The sequence below is a fragment of the Mya arenaria genome, chromosome 11 (genome assembly GCF_026914265.1).
Source record: "Mya arenaria isolate MELC-2E11 chromosome 11, ASM2691426v1".
Taxonomy (NCBI): Eukaryota; Metazoa; Mollusca; class Bivalvia; order Myida; family Myidae; genus Mya; species Mya arenaria.
This window is the reverse complement of record NC_069132.1, coordinates 12,011,900-12,033,505: the sequence shown is the minus strand read 5'-3', so window position 1 is coordinate 12,033,505 and position 21,606 is coordinate 12,011,900. Positions and strand designations below refer to the sequence as shown.

Here is a 21,606-nt window from a genome sequence, read left to right as displayed (position 1 = left end):
TATTCTTGCTTGGTCGACATGCAGGTGCGTCAATTCTAAGTAATAGCAAAGTAAATATTAGCTTTCATTTCAATGTGTCATGCTAGGATCAGAACGCATATTTTAATTCAGCTATCAATATGTTTTTTTTACATAAATGTAAGTTTTTTTTTATTGGTAGAAATTAGCCTCCACAGTGAAGGTGCATGTGATAGCTTCATTTTACCGTACTCAGCTAGTCTGCTTAAAGGCTTTATGGATTCGAGCATTAATTCTGCATGAACGCAAAAAACCGAACCAATCCTTATATCGAAGGTGTCAGTTAAGTCCCTACATTAACATTATGTTTCATTAAGTAAAACATTTACGCTAAAAAGAAAATATAATTTCCTCACCGATTGTAATAATTAGCAGGGTTTTTTTCGCCTATTTTTCGTAGCTGATTGTATCTGGCGTTATTTCCGGTTTTCTTGAAATATGCGGTGATATCCGGTACGTTTTGCTAACAATGAACCCAGGTGCTGGGACCAGAGCGGTGAAGAGACGAACGTGAATATTTTTGTTTGTTCGACATGATGTTGCGTCTATTCTAAGTAATAACAAAGTAAATATTAGCTTTCATTTCAATGTGTCATGTTTGGATTACAGAACTCACGGTAATCTTAATGGCATGCGTTCCATTGGTGCAGGATTATCTTTCGAATTTATAGATTCAAGCAAAAATAGCTTTATACAATATGCTTTACATAATTGTGGAATCACTTTAGTTTTAACCAATGAAGTACGGACAAATGTACCGACTCGCCTATCAAACGCCTTTATATGGGAGGACTGTGATTATTATGTTCAAACGTGCGCTGGGAATACACACAGGTAACAGAACGTAACAGAATTTCAAACTTTTCTAATTTGGTAAATATTGTATTATTTAGTTAAAGCTTTACTTTTAAGTTAATTAAAAACATGTATTATTACAAAACTGCATAGATGTACTAGCTTTTGAATTTGTGTGTTAGGTAATAAATCAGTTTTTGAATTTAGGAAATAATTCATACTTTACATCAAATAGCTTTGGGCTGAACATGTCCTTCCTACTTTAATTTTTAACAATTATGATCTAATTTATTTCGTAGAAGGCTTATTTGATAAAGCACGTTTTGATTCGAGTGAAAGGCTAATCCTAAGCTATCGTTCAAAAGTTTAGAAAATTGCATACAATTTTACTATGACCTACACAGTTCCGCGGACGTCAACAAGTGCTTCTGTCAAATCCCTTTGAACTCTCAACTTCATAGGCTCTTTTGAGTGACATTCATAAATACTTTTCAAGAGTATACCATACAAAATGACGACGCCAGTGATCATTGTGCACGGCGGCGCGTGGACCATTCCGAAAGATATCGTGGAAGAGTCTCGGGACGGCACGAAGAAGGCGGCCAAAGCCGGCTATACTGTCCTGTCCAGCGGCGGTACCGCCATTGACGCGGTACAGGCGGCTATACGAGTACTTGAGGATACACCTTGTTTTGATGCCGGTACGTGCTTTCGTTAAGAATGCATCTGATTTAATTGAGTTCTCATAATTTAACTGTAGAATCAAATTTAAAAATGTTCAGGTACAAATGTGAACTCAGATATAGTTCATTACAAAATAAGAGCCCCATTTTACTCCCTTGGTACGTGGTGGTCTTTTAAGATGTACTTGGAAATCAAGAGGTTGACCGGTACTCGGGGCGCAGAAACTAAAACTTGGCATTATTTGTCATGCAGTCCCTTCGAATCGTTTTATATTATTTGGTGTGCAGGAAACGGATACAACAAGAATTTTCGCAAGGGGGATGGTGGCTGGCAACCTCTTGGTTTAGACATATTTATTTCATGAAAAAAATACAATATATATGTAAGTGACAACATATATTTCATTCTAAAGATTTAAGAATTTGATCGGAAGTTTATAAAGATCATATTCTGTAGAAAGCAGTTGAATATACTAATGTGGTTGTCTTTTGAAGGATAAGTGCATTTATAGATTCAATATACGACATGCATGTATATGTCGCAATGGAACATAACAAATGTATTGGTGTCTTAATTGAAAAACATATATTTATTTTATGAAGATCCATGAAATTTATAACATATATTAAATAACACTCTCTTGAATCTTGAAATCTTGACGTTAAATAATGAAAATAGAAAGCCGAAATGAGAAATTTTCCTCGATCTAGTGAAGGTTATATTATACGATACTCGTAGCTGAGGCCTAAAAAAATGTTTGTTTCGGGTAACGTCCCCAAATCTGCTGGTAGGGTAGGTAGGGATTTTTTTTCTTTCTTTTTTCAAATACAATGTATGTCATGAAGGTAGTTTTCGTTCAAATTATTCCGTCTTGTTGTTTAGATATTGAGCTTATTCTGCCAAATTTTGATGTCAGACAGTAAGATATATTTTTAACAATTTTATGTTTATTGGGGAATACAAAATTTAAATAAACTTGTTGGCTAGTTTAATGACTTTAATACGGACATATTAAACCAATGTAGTATAATACAAATATTTTTGCTTTTGAACTGACAACTAAATTGAAACACAAATACTCAGTATTGATATAAAGTGAATAGCTCAGTTTGGAGAGGGTTAGAGGTATAGCAAATATATGTAGCCAAGCAGAGATTCGAACTTACTACCTTCAGTATAGAAATATTATATATTTTGTTTACAAACCATGGCCTATTAAACTAAAAATATGACCTATTTATTAACCTAAAAATATAGATATTTAGAAATCTTTCAAGACAGTGCTTCCCGTCTGTTGCTTTTAAAACAATTACTTTTATAAAATTATGTATTATCATTAATGTTTATATTGTTTCGATAGCTCAATGCTCATCAGCCCGTTCGTATGGCATCGCAATTGATTTTATATTTTTGAAAAGATTTAATAGGCTTTGGTTTTACATACGAAAACATCTTAACTGTGGTGCTTGCTCGCATTTTGTTCAAAAGATATTGATGATAGACATTGTGATTTAAAAAGATTTGGTACTGTAGTAGCCTAAATTATTACAAGTTGGTTATATATTGAAAAGAAAAGGACCTTGAAAAAAAGTCTGAGTTCGAAAGCGCATTGTCGGTTTGGTAGCGGTATTTCCAGAACCAATCAAAAACGGCGTTACAAACGAAGCGTTCATCCGATTTGATTTTATTTTGAAGCTCTCTTTTTTCGCGGAGGAATAAAAGAATTCGCGGACGATTAAAAAACGTTATGGGAATGGAAAAATAATCGTTAGGGTCGGCAGCTTTTTTTAGGTAGGGTCGGGTTACCAGAAACATACATATTTTTTACACTTGATTGTATAGTGATTTTAAATTCGTCAATGTATACGAATGCATTCATAATTATTTTTTTAACATTTCGGAAATGGAGTCTTTGGCCTTTCTGATAGAAAAATGCGTCATTTCGACGAAACTTTGGAAATCCGATTTTGACTAAAAATGTACAATTATGCTTTAAAAAATTGAAATATAGACACAGAACAAATAAAAAAATGAGATGATGTTTGATTCTTTAAAAATACACCAACTCCTTCATACGAAAAACATTCTTTGTTGGAATTTTATTTTCATAAAAAAGAGTATGTGTCAACATTGAGAATCGGGTCAAATTTCGGGCACAAATTGGTCAAAACAAAACCCCGCAGTATTTCACATTATTTTGTTTCATATGTGGCGTTTGCCTGGCCTATGTTCATAATACCATTGCATGTGTTCTTGGCCCATATTCAGGTGACCCTTGAAAGTTCTTAGTCAGCCCTTTTGGCAAATTTATTTAGCTCTAATAAAAATCTCCTTCTAACGACATCAATGCACCCTTGTTCTCGATCTGTACTCGATTACTTGTATTTTAATCGAATACTTGATAATATACCAGTTTAAAATAGACAACGTACGACACTTTTATTGCATTGTTTTATTATTTTGTAATGATACTTGCTGATATATTAGTTTTAAATCAACAACGCATGACACATTCTTCAGGATTGTCTTATCTTTCTGAATTAATATCGGGTATGATTTGTTGAACATTTTTCTGATCATTTTTTATTGTGAAACATACATGCCATTTTCTGCTCCTAAATGGCACGTAGACATTTGATATTTTTGTTTGATTGGGATAAAACATATAAAAACCCTGCAGAGATAACGAAACACAACTATTTTGGACATGTATGAACGAAGCCCAAAATCATACTCTTTTTTCAACATCCGAGTTCACGCATGAAGCTGTTTAAGTATCAAAAGCCGGTCGATTCCGTTGTTGTATTTAAACATGCATTTGGTGATATGAGATCATCACAGTAATTAGATTTAAGTTCATTTTATATATCCAATTCTGCAATCGTTTGCAAAAAAAAAAGATATGTTTCAACTCTGGAGGATCATCCAGCACTAATTTACTTAAAACTTGTTAATTGAACGTTAGTTTCTACTAAACTGCGCATATCCTGTGTAGATGTCGTTTTATGAAACAGCCATGCATAAAGACTGCTGATATCCAATATTTTTTTCAGGGACGGGATCCGTGCTAACGGCTAAGAGGGAAGTTGAGATGGACGCTGTGATCATGGATGGACGAACGCTCAAATCGGGGGCTGTCGCCTGCGTCCAGAACATCAAAAACCCTATCGAACTTGCCAGGATGGTCATGGAAAAGGTGGGACTGGTTTTTTGGTATGAGCTGGGGTTGGTTTTTTATTTATCTAATTGACTTTAGTTTCCTTATTTTGGAATAAATAGTCCAAATGAACACTGTACTTGGATGAAAATTCGAATTGACACTGTTGTTGTGGGTGTATTCTTTGTACACGTAATAATTGTGTACAGCCAAGCGCATAAAGCTCTTCCTTTTTCTTATTTAATTCAAAAATAACTGTCTAACACAATAGTTGTTTGTAGGTGTTATTAACTAAGACTATGTACATTCAATAGTTCTTGTAATATATCGTATAGAAGAAAAATTTAGTACTTATACTTATACTGACACCTGTGAGTTGTATGTCGTCTGCAGACCAGTCATAGTATGTTGGTAGGGCCAGGCGCAAACCTGTTTGCGGAGGAAATGGGTATCGAGCGCGTGCCGACGGATTCCCTTGTGTCTGAGGAGGCCGTCCGCGAGCTAGAGTCATTCCAGGACAACTACGGCGGCACCGTCACTAACCTATTTAAACCGAGGTAAGGACCGGATGCAGTCACAGTTGCTTCATTTTTTTTAAATTAGATGATTTTATTGACAATAAATGTGTTGTGACCATGCTCGACGTCATTGCTCATAATTCCATCAACAAAATAATAAATTATTATGCATTAGAAAAACGTGCCTGAAACTGGTAGCTTTAAATGAGAGAAGTGAAGAGACAAGCGCCAATCCAAGGCCCGTATATAGCATATTGTTTGAACACTGATATCGGCATACAAAATCTCATATGCAAACAACATACCGGTATCTACTTATCCAGACGGCATTTATCTTCACGAGGGCACAGCATTTATAAAAATCCGTTCATATCATCCATCATTTTGCAAAGAAATGTTTACACCATGATTGCGATAATTAGCAATGAAAATGACTTCCAAATCTCTTTTCGACTTGTTTACATTGTTTCACCCAATGGACCCACACATTCGCTTTTTTATTTAGCACGTACTAGGTACCAGCTGGTTATGAACTTCCTTTACACGCGGATATTTGAATAATTGCTACCCAGCGCGTGCTGAATAAAATAGCGAGTAAGGTTATGTAACGTTGGGGGTTGTCTTTAAAAGTTTTATTCTTCAGTTGATTCAAATTAATGCATACTTTGATAAGATTTACCATTTACATTTTTAATGTGTTTGGGATTGTTGGGATGAGAGTGAGGTTGTGCACAAGTTTAAACCCCCAGTAAATTTACAGCTTAATGGCCGTTCCAAGGCAGTATCTAACTATCCCTAAGAAACACCCGTTGTTTTATAAATTATATATGAAGTCTGTTATTTATAGAGTTTTGTGCTGTATTATTTCCAGTCTCAATGTGTTATATTAAATTGTAAACGTTAGTTAACTTAATATGGAGATTAGGACAAAACATTAATACCTGACCTAGATAAATTCATTTATGAACATTAAGAACGTTTGAGCGACATCAACCTTGTTTACTTAATTGTGTTCAATCAGTTCACTATACGAGTACTTATACTTTCAGGGCATCCGGTCACGATACAACAGGTGCAGTGGCTTTGGACAAGAACGGTAACTTGGCGTACGGAACGTCAACGGGTGGCATTTCCGGCAAAAAGCCGGGCCGCGTGGGTGATAGCCCAATTATAGGTACGCCAACCTTCCAAATAGAAACATCAGGGTAACACAATATGACAGTATGACCGTTTTTAAAACAGCAAAATAAGTTAAAATCTGTGATTTATTTAATTACTAAACATAGACGCTTACAATTGTCGATTGTAATTCTACAATCGGTTCATATTCTGAAGTATAGATTGCGTTCAATCGCACCTAGAAATTAATACTTCGATTCATGAGCTCGTGTCCCCGTTGTTTACAGGTTTGGGCGGATACGCGGACAACGATGTGGGCGGCATCTCATGCACGGGACACGGGGAGTCCATCTCCAAGGTCGTGCTGGCACACCAGATCATCACCGCCATGAGGACAGGTGAGGGAAATAGATAAGTGGTATTGAAGGTAACTTATATCTACAAAGCTTTATTTTGAATTCATACAAGCATTACTGTCAATGGAAATGTCAATAGATCATGTGTTCACATTTTTACGGTGACAATCGCATTCTCTAGTGTGTGTACAACTTTCAGGTGACATTGGTCCGAATACAGTATGTTGGATAATGTTTCTTGATCAACGGAGATAAACAGACACATCCGCAATTTGTGCTCCTGGTGTCTAGACATATTCAGTGTTATCAATCGATGAACGAATATATGTAAGTTTTCAACTTCAGGAACGGACGCACAGGAGGCCGCAGATAAGGCTCTTGCCAACATGGCGTCGCGGGTGGAAGGATACGGGGGCGTTATCGTGCTGAGCCGCTTGGGCGACGTTGCACTTTCCTATACAACGGATAACATGTCGTGGGCTTGGGCCAAAGAAGGCACCATTCACAGCGGCGTCAACCCGGGTGAAGACATCCAGGAGCCCGTTGGTGGTGTATAGTGATGTTATATGCATCTTTGATTGGTTTGAAGTTGTTTATTTTTGCTAGTTTATAATTAGATTTAAACTAAATATAGAAAAACATACCGATGATCGCTGTCGAAGAAGGGGACATATTTAGTCCGGACATGGTGATTTAACAGAAAAGCATCTTACCCAATGAAGCCATCGTGGAACTGAAATTGGACACAATCGGTTTTCGATTTTTAACTACGAGGTGATCACCGTAGATAGTAACATATCTTTGTTCCAAAAGAAAAAAAAATATAGCGTGTGTTTTGTTTTGTTTATTGTTAATTTAAACATTTACAAAGTGCTGTGATAAATATAGTTATTACTTTGTGTATCTGTACTTTGCATGACTTAAAATATGCCATTAGTATTTGCTCGTGTATTTTTATAGCACACTATCTTTTAAAAACCGTCCTGTATTTTTCTATATTAATCATGTGTAGAAACACAATCTCCGTATGTTAATGGACAATTTAATTGGAAACAAGAATAGTTTAACTGGTAATATTCCGCCAAATCATGTTTTTCTTTCATTTTGTTTCTTTGATAAGAATAAACTAAATAAAGTACTTCCCATTTAAATCATAACAAGAAAACGTGATTTTTTCTCGATTTTATGAAACACATTTTTAAAACATTCAGTACTTTCTGAATTTAAATGAGAAAATGACGCAAAACATATTGTAAATTATGACGGCATCAATGTGATGTTACCATTTAAAAGAAAGTGAATTTCGTTAACATCATAGTGTTAATGTTATGATTCTTACATGATATTATCTCAGTACTCATTTTTTTTTTCTAATAAACGGAATTAAAACGATCGGATATATACTGTGTTTTAAATGACTCCGGGTACTGTACTTCTGTAAGGCATCTATTGCGGGAAATTACATTGCTTTGTTAGTTTGTGGTCTTCGATTCATTATCAAGGCAGTTAAAACAGGTATTTTTTATCATTTTTTAACCTAATAAAATTTTGTGACAAAAAGAACTTCACACTCGTCATCATATAATACACTATTTTATTTAACTCGTCAAAGTCTCAATTCCCAGCAAATTTCGAGAACTCGTTGAACTTTATGACGACTCGTGATATATCTTATATAAATTGAACGTCATGAAAATGCCAAAAAAGAAAAGAAAAGAAATAAATAACGTAATAATGGTTACAAGAACGCTTTTGTGCTGTTTGAATTCATTGTTTTGTGTATGGGTTATATAAAGGAATCGGTGGTTGCGTCCAAACTTCAACAACATAAGTTTCCTTTAAGCACATTAAGTGTATGATGATGTCGTTATAATTTTTGGTTTCAATTACAAACGGAATGTTATGCAAACATAAAAAGCTTTCAAAGCGGTGTAAATGTGTGTTTAAATAGCATTCAAAAGAGCTTTTGCAGAGTAATTATTGTCTTAAATAAGTTAGGACTATTTATAACAAAATTCAGTTGAAATTAATATCTGCGGGTTGCCTTTTGGTGAGTTAATGATTATAGGTAAATTAAACCGATGATACATTTGACGTTTTGCATTGATGTTAATGCATGTATCATTAAACGAAATGATTGTCGCCTCTAAAATATTTATATTTTAATTGAAAAACTTTTAGATTAGACTCTTTGATTTAGTTATTTCTACACTACCGTGTGCCAGAATAATGCAAAAAGTTGTGTGAATGAGAGAGAGTGTGGGACTGTCATAGTGTTGAAGGTTGAATTTTGTACATGTACTTGGTGTACACAGTAATAAAATATACAGTCCATTAAATGTTAAGAAGTTGTAATATCATTTATCATTCAATGTGGCCATTGTCAGTTCATGGAGTATGACAATCTAAATTGCACTTGGGCACCATACATCGCTCCCTTTGGCCATTATGTCAAAAGTGAAGGGACAATATCTCATCCGGCCCGGGAACATGTCATGGTTGCATGTATGTTTCGACTCTTGGGACCGCCTTGGAACGGTCAGTAAAATGTAAAAACAAGGCCTTGAAACAGATATACGACTCGAGTATGAAAGACAATGATGAAGCAGATATCACCATGGTAACAGCCATTGTTTTGAACCATTCAGTTGGAAACAAAGCCAAGGAAGCCAAACAATGACCAGAAGACCTCATTATCTTCGATAGGACAGTGGTTAATTAGAAGACTCCTTCACCATCAGGGCACCATAACACAGTAGACAAGCGAAAACATCCCTGTGTATGGCGAAGAAACAAAGGCACGAATCGCATCTCTCATAGGAAAGAAAACCAACAATGGCTTGCAGATGGCAAGAGTCTCAATAACTAATTTCCTGTTAAAGTCATTATTATTTTCCTTTGTTAGCAGGTTATGCTTTGATAGGTTATGAATACAAAATATAAAATTAATTTAAAAACAATAAAGGTCAATAATCACAATTTATGTGAGAAATAGTCAGCCAATGATGTTGTTTTGGATAATACATAAACACTTTTGGGAACACGCACAGTAATTCAACATTTAAAAATAAACCCTGTTTAAAGGCACAAGGCAAAAGGCCCATGAACTAAAGAAACAAACTTTTAACGTTTTCGAGAACTACACCGGTTATACTGTGCACAATATCACTGGAAAACACTGTGAAAATTACAGGCCAATCGAACGTCTGGCGTTTTGTTCGAGCATTTTTGTGATTAAATGTACTAAGGAAGGAATATCATGCATTTATATTAAGAGATGTGATTGTCGCTGCTGCGGGACAATTCCATAATACATGTATTTGTTTGGGTCTTTTCCCCAGTATCAAGCCGTGCTCTCATGAGACAACCAAAGACAAGGCGTTCCAGCATACGCAGCAGACTTCTGGCGGTATCGATGTGGAAGATATGGCTTGTCAAGAGGTTCTTATGCTTGACCGTTCAAGTGACTAAATGAAATGACAATCTGAAGTGGGGCATCAGAATGCTGTTGGGATTTGATATTGTATTGCCATCAGCTTTGGACTGGAAATGTGGTATATTTAAAGGATGATAAAGGATCAGTTCGTTTTTAAGTTGTTACTCGCACAAGATATGCTACAGCAGCCACGGTGTTAGTATCATCTTGATCACTTTCCTACGTTGCACACTTTGTACAAATTGATCAAATAGTGACGAAATGACTTAAGTGCATTAACGATTGCAAGAAGTTCTTAACGAGTGACACAGCAAATATGTTCATGCTTATTTATGCTTTTTGCTGAAATAAGCAATGACGGATTCTCCTCAACTTGGGACCTAAGAAATACACAGCACCACTGCTAGCGTCTGAGTCAAGTATGTACTGGGTATAAGAAATAGGATAACCAAGATTCAGCGCTGAAAAAGGACTTGTTTAAACTTGGTGAGTGCCACGGAAGAGTCATTAGACCAAATTAATTTGCTATTTTTCTAAGTTAACTTGTGAAATGGTTTGGCTATCTTTGCAAATTTTTCAGTAAAGCGTCTGTGCATGGAACAGAGACCAAGAAAGGACTTCTTTTGTTTGGCATGTATAGGAGTAGGGAAATGCATTGAGAATGTTTGCACTTAAGGCAGGCCCACAGAAGATGATTGAAGCGCTTAGGCAACGTTTTGCTTTAAGCAATTGATGTCGATAATATAGAGTAGGCACTCGATCCACTAAAAACCACGGAAATGATTTCGACAAGCTTTGCGAACGTACTAGGAATATATTAAGCAAGGCCGAAACTCATGACCGCAAATTGATACAATCACATAGTTGTTGTTGAAGCAGTTTTTACTTGTCCTTTTTCACCCGTACCTGCCAAAAAGAGTTCAAAGGCCATAGAGCTGAAGAACTAAGCACTCGACAAAACATCGATGAAGTCATTGTCGTTTCGGAGAGGGTGAGCATATTTCATGGTGACATTGTTTAGCTTCAGATAGTCGACGCAGAACCTTGGCGTCCCATCCTTATATTTTTATAAGTACAACAGTCAAATACCAGACACAAGCAGACGACTAAATACAACCTCGGTTCAACATTTTCTCAATTTCCTCACGTTCAAGTTGTTGCTTTGCGAATGACAACCGACGTGGGGGGTTGAGTATTGACACGGCATCTCTTGTATTCATTACATGCTGCAGAATCATTGATGTGACCAAAATTTGTAAGTGTTATTGAAGTGCTTTAAACTACAAGAGTAATGATAAATGAGGTGTTCTGGTAAAAAAATCTCATTCGGAGAAGTAAGAAAGTTAACATCTTTAACAGCTGCAATATTTTCGATTTCTGTATTGTTTTCATAGATATTTTTACATACACCCACGAATGAGTTTGAAAAGGTCTCTGTCAGTTCTTCCATAGTTCATTAAATTCAAATTCAAGGATTCTGAGGTAGTTTTGATTATACTACCCAAAAGACAGACTTTCCCCCTCTTTAGCCATCACCTAAATGGAAGGCTCTACAAAATATTGACGGACACCTTATTGTTGGTGTTTGGTGAAAGATGGACGGTTTTATGTTGCTCTCCTTGACATATTTGATTTGCTTTTCTACCAGTCCACAAGGGAAATTCATCGGAATCAATCAAGAGGCAATAGTCCACATGCAGCGTAAAAAAGCTTGGCCTAAAAGGTCATCAATATCCGTAGCACAAACAAGAAATGGAATCATCAAACTTTTCGGGGTCAGAACTAAATAAACTTCACCACTGGTTGTGATATTTTCCTCCGATTTGAAAGACCTCTCTAGTAGGTTGTGTCGGCCCTCAAACTAAGCATAAATGGGGTTTAATGCCTACTTTCAACAAACCGGTCTGACAACCGAGATACTAAGTGATACTAGATTCTACTTTTATATTAGGTCAAGGACATATAAAAAAAACTTCTAGCGAAACCTTTAAGGCTGGAAGCAAGGACAAGGACGTTTGTTGGGGGTTTTTTCATCCCATTGTGATAATCATGCACAGTCCTCGAAGTGCGACATATGTTGGTCGAACATACCAGATCCATCAAAGGCATCTGGTTTTATGAAAACGCTCGGTTATAAAAACCAAGGGGACGAGAAATGTCACCATTATGATGGCTGTATTGCTCTGGACTAATTTGTTGAAATGGAATTATAAGATGGGTTGTTATTCTTATTTCCGTTTTGGGTTGGGTTTTTTATTATTGTTTGTTAATGGTGTGAAAGGGTTATGAACTATACTTATGATTCGTGTATCATCAGAATTGGTGTTAACTGGTCAGCATCTATATAGTCAATAATGTTGATTGTAATGGAATGGAATTGAAAGACACCTCTAAGTCAGGAAACTAATGTTTGTTACTGCAAATATTTTGCTTTTTTAATTGGTACTGTATGTTATGCTTTTAATGCAAAATAAACTTGTTTATACTAGTAATTTGTTTATTTCCTACGAATAAATCGTGTTCCTCAGATGAATTATTTGCATTTCTAATATCAAAGTTGTATGTCTGACGGTTCAATATTCATTTGTTTTAAATTAAAACTAAAGATTTTTCAGGTTTTTATTGATTTATTCAGATTTACAAGCCATTAATTAACTTATTTGAAAGTGGTTACTGTTACTGGCGTTGCTGGCAACCAATCAGAATCGGAAGTTTTTAAGTGTATATATATGGTCTTGAAGTAAAGAATGAAAATATACTCTTCAACTATACAATGTAGCATTAAGCACTTAGACGTTAAGCTGTGATGCTTTAAAAATCAGATCATTACACCAGCATTCCGCATGAGCAATTGTGAAATAGTGCTCCCAAGAATTGAAGATCTGGTTTTACACCTTAAATAATAAATAACATATTAAAATGAATTTGAGTCAATAAAGTGCATATGACAAAATACGAGCTAATCATAAAAGTTTGGAAAAAGGATTTGCTAGTCAAAACAAACAGTTAGTAAGGTAACAACGTGATACAACAGAGAAACCTCCGCCCTTCTACAGGTAGATAAATTTGCAATAATTTCGGACAAATGATCAATCAAACTATTTCACTTTTCATAATATCGGATGATAAGAAACACTTTCGATTTTAAAAATGATGCCCATTTATTGCATTTAAAACATTATTCATGACAGTAAAAAGGGGACTTTTTCTAATAGTTACGCCATTTTTTAGATATATCTGATCGAAAATGGGAGAATATTGGGTTTAAATACTGCTGTATGTTTTTATGCAGTTATCGATAGTTTTTAAATATAATAAAACATTGGGAAACGACTCCGTTTTTTTTGTTTTACTAGTTCGTTTTGGCGGTTGCTAAACCACATTGAAGATGACAGAGCGAAAACGTGATTTTGCAAACCATTTTTATCAGGAAGAAAAAGACGACAAATGCCTTTTCGCTTAACCAACGAATTGATGCAAGTTGCGGAAATCAGCCACGATATTGAAAGAGCATGCCTTAGGTGCAACCGTACTCACTCAGCTTGTCTGCCTAAGAGCTTTATGGGTTCGAGCGTTATTACTGTATGAACGATCCAAATTGAATCTTGAATGTATCATTTGTATGCAGGATCAGTTAAATCCTTGCATCAATATATGCTTGATTAAATAAAAATATACGGTAGAAAGCAAATAATTTTCCTCCACCAACCGTACTAAGAACCCATCTTGGGTCACCTTTTTCATATTGATTTTATCTGGCTATTTGGAACGTGTGTTTATTTCTCCGGAACGTTCGATTGACAATTGTGTTGACTTAACAGAGGTACTTTGGCCTGCTCGATGAAGAGACATTCGTGAGTGTTCCTCCTTTGTGAAAATGTTGATTCGCGTGCCCGAAAAATAAATTATATATATATCAGCGTTTTGTTCAATGCGTTATCATGATTGGAGATCATGGTTATCTTTATAATTTGCCATTTTATTGGCCCATATAATAAGTGCAAAAATTTAGTTTTGACCAATGAAAAACAGAGATGTGTACCGACTTGCGTTGTAAAATGAAACGCATGAATATATCAGGTATTTTATTTTCGTGTTCACATAAGCGCTTGGACATAAATACAGAACGTAACAGAAATGATATTTAAACTTATTTGGTTAAATGTAGTAGAAGCTATACTTTATATGAAAACGAAAACATATAGTTTTACAAAACTGCGCATATACACTAGATATTCGCTAATTCATTATTTATTGAGTAACTTCGTACTTCACACCAAGTAGCTTTTAGATGGAAATGCCCTTCATATTATAACATTTAATAATTATGATGTAATTTATTTTTAAAAGGTATTCTGGATATAGCAAGTATTGATCCTGGTTGAAGGCAGCTATAATGCAAGAAGGTTGGAGCAACTTCATGGGTTTTTTTAAAGGGACGTTCAGAAAAAAAGAGATACCATATAAAAAGACCGATCCAGTGATTATTGTTCATGGAGGCGCATGGACCATTCCGAAGGATATCGTTGAGGAGTCGCGGGAAGGTACGAAGGCGGCGGCCAATGCCGGCTATGCTGTGCTGTCCAGCGGCGGTACTGCCATTGACGCGGTGGAGGCGGCTTTACAAGTACTAGAGGATTATCCTTGTTATGACTCCGGTACGTGTTTTTGTTACGAATTTGTGTAATTAAATTGTATTCTTGGATTCTAAGATTTATATTTTATTATATACCATATAATTGGCTACCGCGGTATGCTCGGTAAGCGGGAAGCAGAAACTCTAAATTTAGCATAAATTGTCACCCAGTCTGGGTTTTTTGTATTAGGATTAGGATAAAAATGAAAGGGGTTCGTGGGTGGTTGAGGAGAGTAAACACTCTCGAATCTGGAAATAGAAAGCCGAAAAAGGGTAATCTAACTCGATTTTGTGAAAAATTTATGATATAACATTCAAGCTGTGTTTGAAAAGCCTTTAGATTTGTCAATAAATATCTATTGATAAGAAGTTCAATGTTTGTTTTAAACTTTCAGGAATGAAACCGGGGCTGTTCTGATTGTTTTATTTTTCTAATTTTTTTTTTTCAATTAATCTAATTACAATTATCTGATTCTGGCGAGTTCCATTAAAGCTTGTCCTCGATTTGGTTTGTTTCGCAATATTTGGCCCAATATCAGTTTAAAATAAACAGCTTAACTATCCGTTTATAGAATTGTTCTATTATTTTACATTTACATCGGCATGCGTTGAGGAACATTCTTTTGTTCAGTTTTAAATTTAATTGTTAAACTGACATGTTTTTTTTTTTACTATGAATCCCATATCACCTAATGACACATAGAAAATTGATATGTCTGTTATGATTATTAGACATATCGAATGCCAACAGAGATACCAAACCAACACTATTTGGGGCAGGTAAAAACGCAGCCAGAATTAGAAACCATTGCAATATCCTGTTTCCTGTTCACTCATAATCTGCCTGAGTAGCGAAAGTCAGATTCCTTTGCAGCATTCACCCATGCGTATGGTGTTATAAGACCACCAAGTTATTTGATTTCAGTGCATGATTTTAATCCCGATCTGCTTTCGTTTTCAAAATATCAAATGTTGAAACTACGGAAAAGCTTTCAGGACTTAATAACGTAAATTGGTTAATTGATTATTAGTTACTACTATGCATATATTGCGCAGAAAACACTAAATTTTCATTTGACAACCATGCATATGGACCGCTGAAATCCCATTTCTCTTTTCAGGGACGGGTTCCCCGCTAACGGCAAAAGAGGAAGTAGAGATGGACGCTGTGATCATGGACGGAAGGACGCTCAAAACGGGGGCTGTCGCCTGCGTCCAGAATATCAAGAACCCCATCAAACTTGCAAGGATGGTCATGGAAAAGGTGGGACGGGTTCTAAGGTTAACACCTGAGTTTTGTGTAAATCCTATCAAGAACTCCAAACTATATTTATCAAATTGTCTTAATTTTACATATTTTTGAATTAAAAGTCAAAATTTAACCTCATTTGTGGTTGAAAAATTAAACTATATTGTAGTTGTGAGTGTATTCTTTTTACATGTATTAAGGAAAATTATTTAAAAAAAATACATGCTGTCCAATAAGAATTGATTGATTAATGATTTTTCAAACAATATGGCCTTTAAAGGCGCACACTGTAGGTTTATGCGCAAAAACTTTAGGAAAATATAAAAAAAATAAGCAATTTCTTTTTAGGTGTATTTACTGGGCAATATGTAGTCACTTAGCCACGTAGACAACAAGAATACAATAGTTATTGTAGTATCTTGTATCGAGGTAAAACACCATTTAAACGGCTCAACGTATCTTTTATAAAGTTGTAAGTACATTTAGCTCTTGTTCTTTTACTGAGTCCTGTAAATTGTATGTCGTCTGTAGACCACCCATACTTTGCTGGTGGGACCAGGCGCAAACCTGTTTGCGGAGGAAATGGGTATCAAGTGCGTGCCGTTGGAATCCCTGGTGACCGAGAGGGCTAAACGCGATCTAGCTCTATACAAGGGAAACTACGGCGACACCGTCAAAAACGCATTTAAATCGAGGTGAGGACCGGATGCTGGTGCTTTCGGTAATACAGTACTTCCGGTGCTTGTCTCAATTATTTCACTATAATGATCGCGGAGTTATAGTTAGTGCATGCTAATCAGAAATTAATATAGATACTTCTAACAAAATATAAAAGGTATACAACATACTACGTTTGTTGTCGATGCTTTTAGGAGTATTTGTTTGCATAAGACTAAGTGTATCGCTGGCTGGTATGTAACAGAACATACATACAGATCATGATACAGTTCATTAACAAATGATAAACCAGATTGCTTCACCAGACAAATTATGGAAACGTTTAGGGACCAATGTCAGGTTATAGGGTTTGTGTGTCTTGTGATGATACTGATAGCGTCATCCGAACTAGAACTTCTATTGACTACAATATCTGCTTGATCTGTACTCCTGTTCTCGTCGCTGATTTCACGGCCAAGAGGGATTGCATGAACACGACAGACTTATACTTTCCAGTATATCCTAACAATAATACCTGTGTGTTCTGTTGAATTGTAAACGTGAGATAACTTTATATGAAGATTTCGACAAATTTGTTTTCAACACCGATCGATATCGATTTATTAATAAACATTCAGAACGCATGAGCGACAACAACTTTTTTATCAATATTTGTTCATGCAGTTAATTGTGCGAGAACTAATAATTTAAGGGTTTCCGGTCACGATACAACAGGTGCAGTGGCTTTGGACAAGAACGGTAACGTGGCATACGGAACGTCAACGGGTGGCATTTCCGGCAAGAAGCCGGGTCGCGTAGGGGATAGCCCTATTATAGGTACGCGCATACTCTAAATAGAAACATCAGGGTTACACGAAAAGACAGAATGACCGTGCATATAAGAGTAAAATCAGTTCAGATTCCGTAATCATTTAATCTAAAAGCAGTTTGTCAATGACTAAATAATAAATACGCTTAAAGTTGTAGAATGTAATTTTAAAAACGGTTCATATTCTTAAGTATAGATTTAGTTTTTAAAGTACCTGGAAATGAATGATTTGAATTTATTAACTCGTATCTTCGATGTTTACAGGTTTGGGCGGATACGCTGACAACGAAGTGGGCGGCATCTCATGCACGGGCCACGGGGAGTCCATCTCCAAGGTCGTGCTGGCACACCAGGTCATCACCGCCATGAGGGCAGGTGAGGAAAATAGAGAAGTGGTATTGATGGTGCTTAAATTGAAACGTTTACCAAACCTTGAATATGTCCCGGCGTAACAAATTTCTACACAGTGAATATTCAGTGAACATATGCTTACAATCAATGAACAAATATGTGGTCTTTTTCAACTCCAGGAACGAGCGCACAGGTGGCTGCAGACAAGGCTCTTGCAAACATGGCGTCGCGGGTGGAAGGATACGGGGGCGTTATCGTGCTGAGCCGTTTGGGCGACGTTGCGCTCTCCTACACCACGGATAACATGTCGTGGGCTTGGGCCAAGAAAGGCACCCTTCACAGCGGCGTCAGTCCCGGTGAAGACTTCAAGGAGCCCGTTGGCGGTGTATAGTGATGTTATATGCAGAAAAATACCGGTGGACGCTGTCGAAGAAGGCGACATATCTAGTCCGGACATAGTAGAAAAGCATCTTACCCAATGAAGCCATCGTTGTACTGAAATTGGACAAAATCTGTTTTCCATTTTCAACTGCGACATTTGGTAATCACCGGTGATAGTAACATATCTGTTTTATAGCATGTGTTTTGTTTGAATATGTTGTGTAGCATACATATTAAAAAGTTTACCAAGTCATAGGTTTACTTTTAATTTTGTTTCTATGATGAGAATAAATTGAATAAAGTATTTCCCATTTAAATCATAACAGGAAACCTTTGGACTAAAGCACCCTCTCCCCAAGCCGAAAATAGTGAATTTGGTGGTTTGAGAGTCCTCCCTCAAAGAAAAATTAACCATCAATAGTATAAAATGGTGTATTCCATTGAATTATTTCAATAGTTTTCTCCGAAATTAACATGAACAAGTTCACTTTGACTATTTAAGGGTAATCCCCCCCGCCTCCGCCAAATCCATTAGTGACTATATACATGTACATGTAGAATTCATATTAGGCAAAACCGTAAACAATATTCTCTTTGACCAAAGTCAAACCACAAATGAAAACATGAATACACCAACGCCTTTACCTAGGAAAACAAACGTGTTAAAAAAGAGTTTCAAAATGATTTAAATATATGAATGGAGCAGCCGTATTTAAAATGAAACAAAGGACACTTGAAAACAATGTTAGAATAATTGGAAGAAGTATAACTCATCTCATGGAATCCTGAATTGACGTAATTTCCAATATATGGCCCACACTCAGAGTACGACGGTGTTAACAGCACTAAAGCATCATACATCCCTCCCTCTGGCCATTAAACCAAAAGTACAGGGAAAATATTTCATCCACTCTGAGAACATGGCATTGTTTCAAATATCATATAAATTCCGACTCATGAGCGACCTGCTCACCCGCCCCAAGATATTCTCTATCCCCTCTGCATGTCACCATCTGATATATACACAAAAGTAATTAATGTGAGAAATTTCCAGCAAATGATGTTGTTGGTGGTTTTGGCCCCCAGATAAGTCATCAACCTATACCGTGTTTATACAAATTAAGTATTTTGTTGTTACGGCATTAAATAAATGCCCATTTACAAACCTATTCTGGTTTTTTTATTACTTACTAGCTAGGGATAAGAGGGTCATAGCTGAGCCTGGTATAATACATAAATAATTCAATATAAATACAGGGACAAGTCCATTAATGGAACATTCAAACATAAACCCAGTTTAGACACAAAGCAAGGGCTTAAACGACAATAAACAAGAGGCACAAACATACAATCACTACATTCACACATACAAACACCACTCACAGACCACACACGCATCAAAATAACTTACATGATAAATGACATTACCGCATTGGAACGGTTTCCTATAACCCCCCCCCCCCCACCACCACCACCACCACCACCACCACCACCCACAAAAATGATATTAAGCTACTTCTTCAAATGAGCTACCTACACATCAAAAAGTATTCACTACCCATCAATCCCAACTAAAGATATTTGATAGAAACCATTTCACTATTAGTATCACGGGCCTTGACCCCCCCCCCCCCCCAACCCCACCCCCAAAGAAATCCTGAGCTAGCACTTCACATTAGCTATCTTCGCACCAAATGTATTCACTATTCATCAATCCCAACTAAAGATATCGGTCGGTAACAAGCATTGGACGCCTTCCCGGCCGTCCGCCCGCCCGGCAAACGTCATCCTCGTTTTATTAACTGTTTTTCGTTTAAACAATCACTCGGTTTATAGTGTTAAAACAATAAATCTGTGTTATGTTTTAAGCAAAGACCTATCTTGATTTTGTAATACAATGTGTTAAAGTCCAGTATATTGCAGGTAATTAAGTTTATGACCGGGATCACGAACGGCCGCGACAAGCACGGCGAGGGAAAGTTGGAAGGCGTTATAAAGCGTAATAGAGCGGGAACGCTCACATGTGGATATAGGTACTGATTGGGATTAAGAGAGAGAGACCACAAATTATTCAGATCTCTAGACAGTAAAGTTTAATGTCGATATATTTTCAACTTAAATCAGTACAATTCAAAATGCATTGCAAAATACATTTATAATTAATAACTTAATTTATTGCCTTTTGAAGACAATAACCAGGAAGAATATTAATTACTGAAATGCCCTCCTTGTACAAAATGTTTTCAACAAAATCATGATTCCTTTGTGTCTGTTTATTTGAAGTTTCCTCATGTTTTACAAACTAAACATTTTTATAACATTCTTATCTTTTTTCATTGCTTCGAGTTGGTCTATATTATAAATTAATCTTCTTTTCCGAAAATCTGATTATTTCAAATGTTAATTAGTAGAAAAACACATTTTCTGAAAATGCTTGTGAGAGGTTACTATTTTTGTCTTTAGACCGTGTTCTATATACAATATTGTGAAACGTCTGCAGTTTTCAAGGTCATAAAGCAAATTGAAAAATTCCTCCCTACATTTAGAGCTCATTTAACGAATTAATTGCGTGTTTCCTGTCATTATCGGGTTATGAACGCAGTTGGGCAGGTTAAAGTGTGTGAGTCCGGAGGAAATTCATAACTTATATTTACACCAGTAGCTAATTATTAATTTGCAGACTTTTTTTGTTGAAAAGGTACTTAATTTCATTTAAGAAAACTTTTCAGTAATTATTTCTCATCCATACTGTTAATAGAACGACCCGACAGTAACCGGAAGCAGTTTGTAATATGACGCTATAACTATGCGGGAGATAAACAACTTCATAGTTGATTTTAACGTAAAATTAAAACGCGAGTGACATTTTTATAACAAATCATTTATTAATACTTTTCAATATGTTGATTAAACTTTTTCGTTGCCTGCTGATACAATAAAACAATAACAATGTAAACCATTTTCAATGTACATGCATATTGATACGCATCCCGAGCATATCCGGAGATATTGCGTTCATCGGATGATAAACGCCATTGCCGAAAGGCCGTTCATTTAAGGAATGGAAGTTGCGGTGTAAATATTTATATATGTGCTGGTAAAGGTTTGCTCGTTATATGTGTCAATCAACGTCTTTGTTTCCAGTTAGGTCGGAACGATACCCTCAATATTAAGGCCATCATAGAGGGCGCTCTCCATGAGTGGATTCAACATCTAAAATACTACATATACAAGTTCTACGTCAACGAATTTAGTGTAATCCAAGACTACAATCAGGGTTTTCCTAAAAAGGAACAGAAAACCTTGCATTAAAAAAATACTGATTGTTTCTTCAAATCCTCCTCAAAAAAAAAAGGGTGACCTACTTATGATTTAATTAATGCACACTAACTATTCTACAAATATCTTTCAAATCCTTTC

General features: G+C 36.0%; 2 protein-coding genes across 4 annotated transcripts; both read left to right on the top strand.

Annotated features, from left to right (window-relative positions):
• The first annotated feature begins 822 nt into the window (after window positions 1-822).
• LOC128207344 (isoaspartyl peptidase/L-asparaginase-like) lies at window positions 823-8,986 on the top strand. 2 transcript variants are annotated; one of them, XM_052910204.1, is made up of 7 exons: window positions 823-891; window positions 1,310-1,514; window positions 4,551-4,693; window positions 5,048-5,211; window positions 6,222-6,346; window positions 6,579-6,689; window positions 6,993-8,986. In XM_052910204.1, exons 2-7 carry the CDS (start codon window positions 1,325-1,327, stop codon window positions 7,202-7,204), a joined length of 945 nt encoding a protein of 314 aa, XP_052766164.1. In that variant the 5' UTR covers window positions 823-891; window positions 1,310-1,324; the 3' UTR covers window positions 7,205-8,986. The 2 variants fall into 2 exon arrangements, with proteins under 2 accessions (XP_052766164.1, XP_052766165.1); XM_052910205.1 differs by having other exon boundaries at window positions 845-852; window positions 1,312-1,514.
• A 5,190-nt stretch (window positions 8,987-14,176) lies between these two features.
• On the top strand, window positions 14,177-18,439 carry LOC128207343 (isoaspartyl peptidase/L-asparaginase-like). 2 transcript variants are annotated; one of them, XM_052910203.1, is made up of 7 exons: window positions 14,177-14,211; window positions 14,434-14,741; window positions 15,841-15,983; window positions 16,500-16,663; window positions 17,338-17,462; window positions 17,719-17,829; window positions 17,985-18,439. In XM_052910203.1, the coding sequence occupies exons 2-7, from the start codon at window positions 14,480-14,482 to the stop codon at window positions 18,194-18,196; spliced, it is 1,017 nt and encodes a 338-aa protein (XP_052766163.1). In that variant the 5' UTR covers window positions 14,177-14,211; window positions 14,434-14,479; the 3' UTR covers window positions 18,197-18,439. The 2 variants fall into 2 exon arrangements, with proteins under 2 accessions (XP_052766163.1, XP_052766162.1); XM_052910202.1 differs by lacking the exon at window positions 14,177-14,211 and having other exon boundaries at window positions 14,218-14,741.
• The last annotated feature ends 3,167 nt before the right edge of the window (window positions 18,440-21,606 follow it).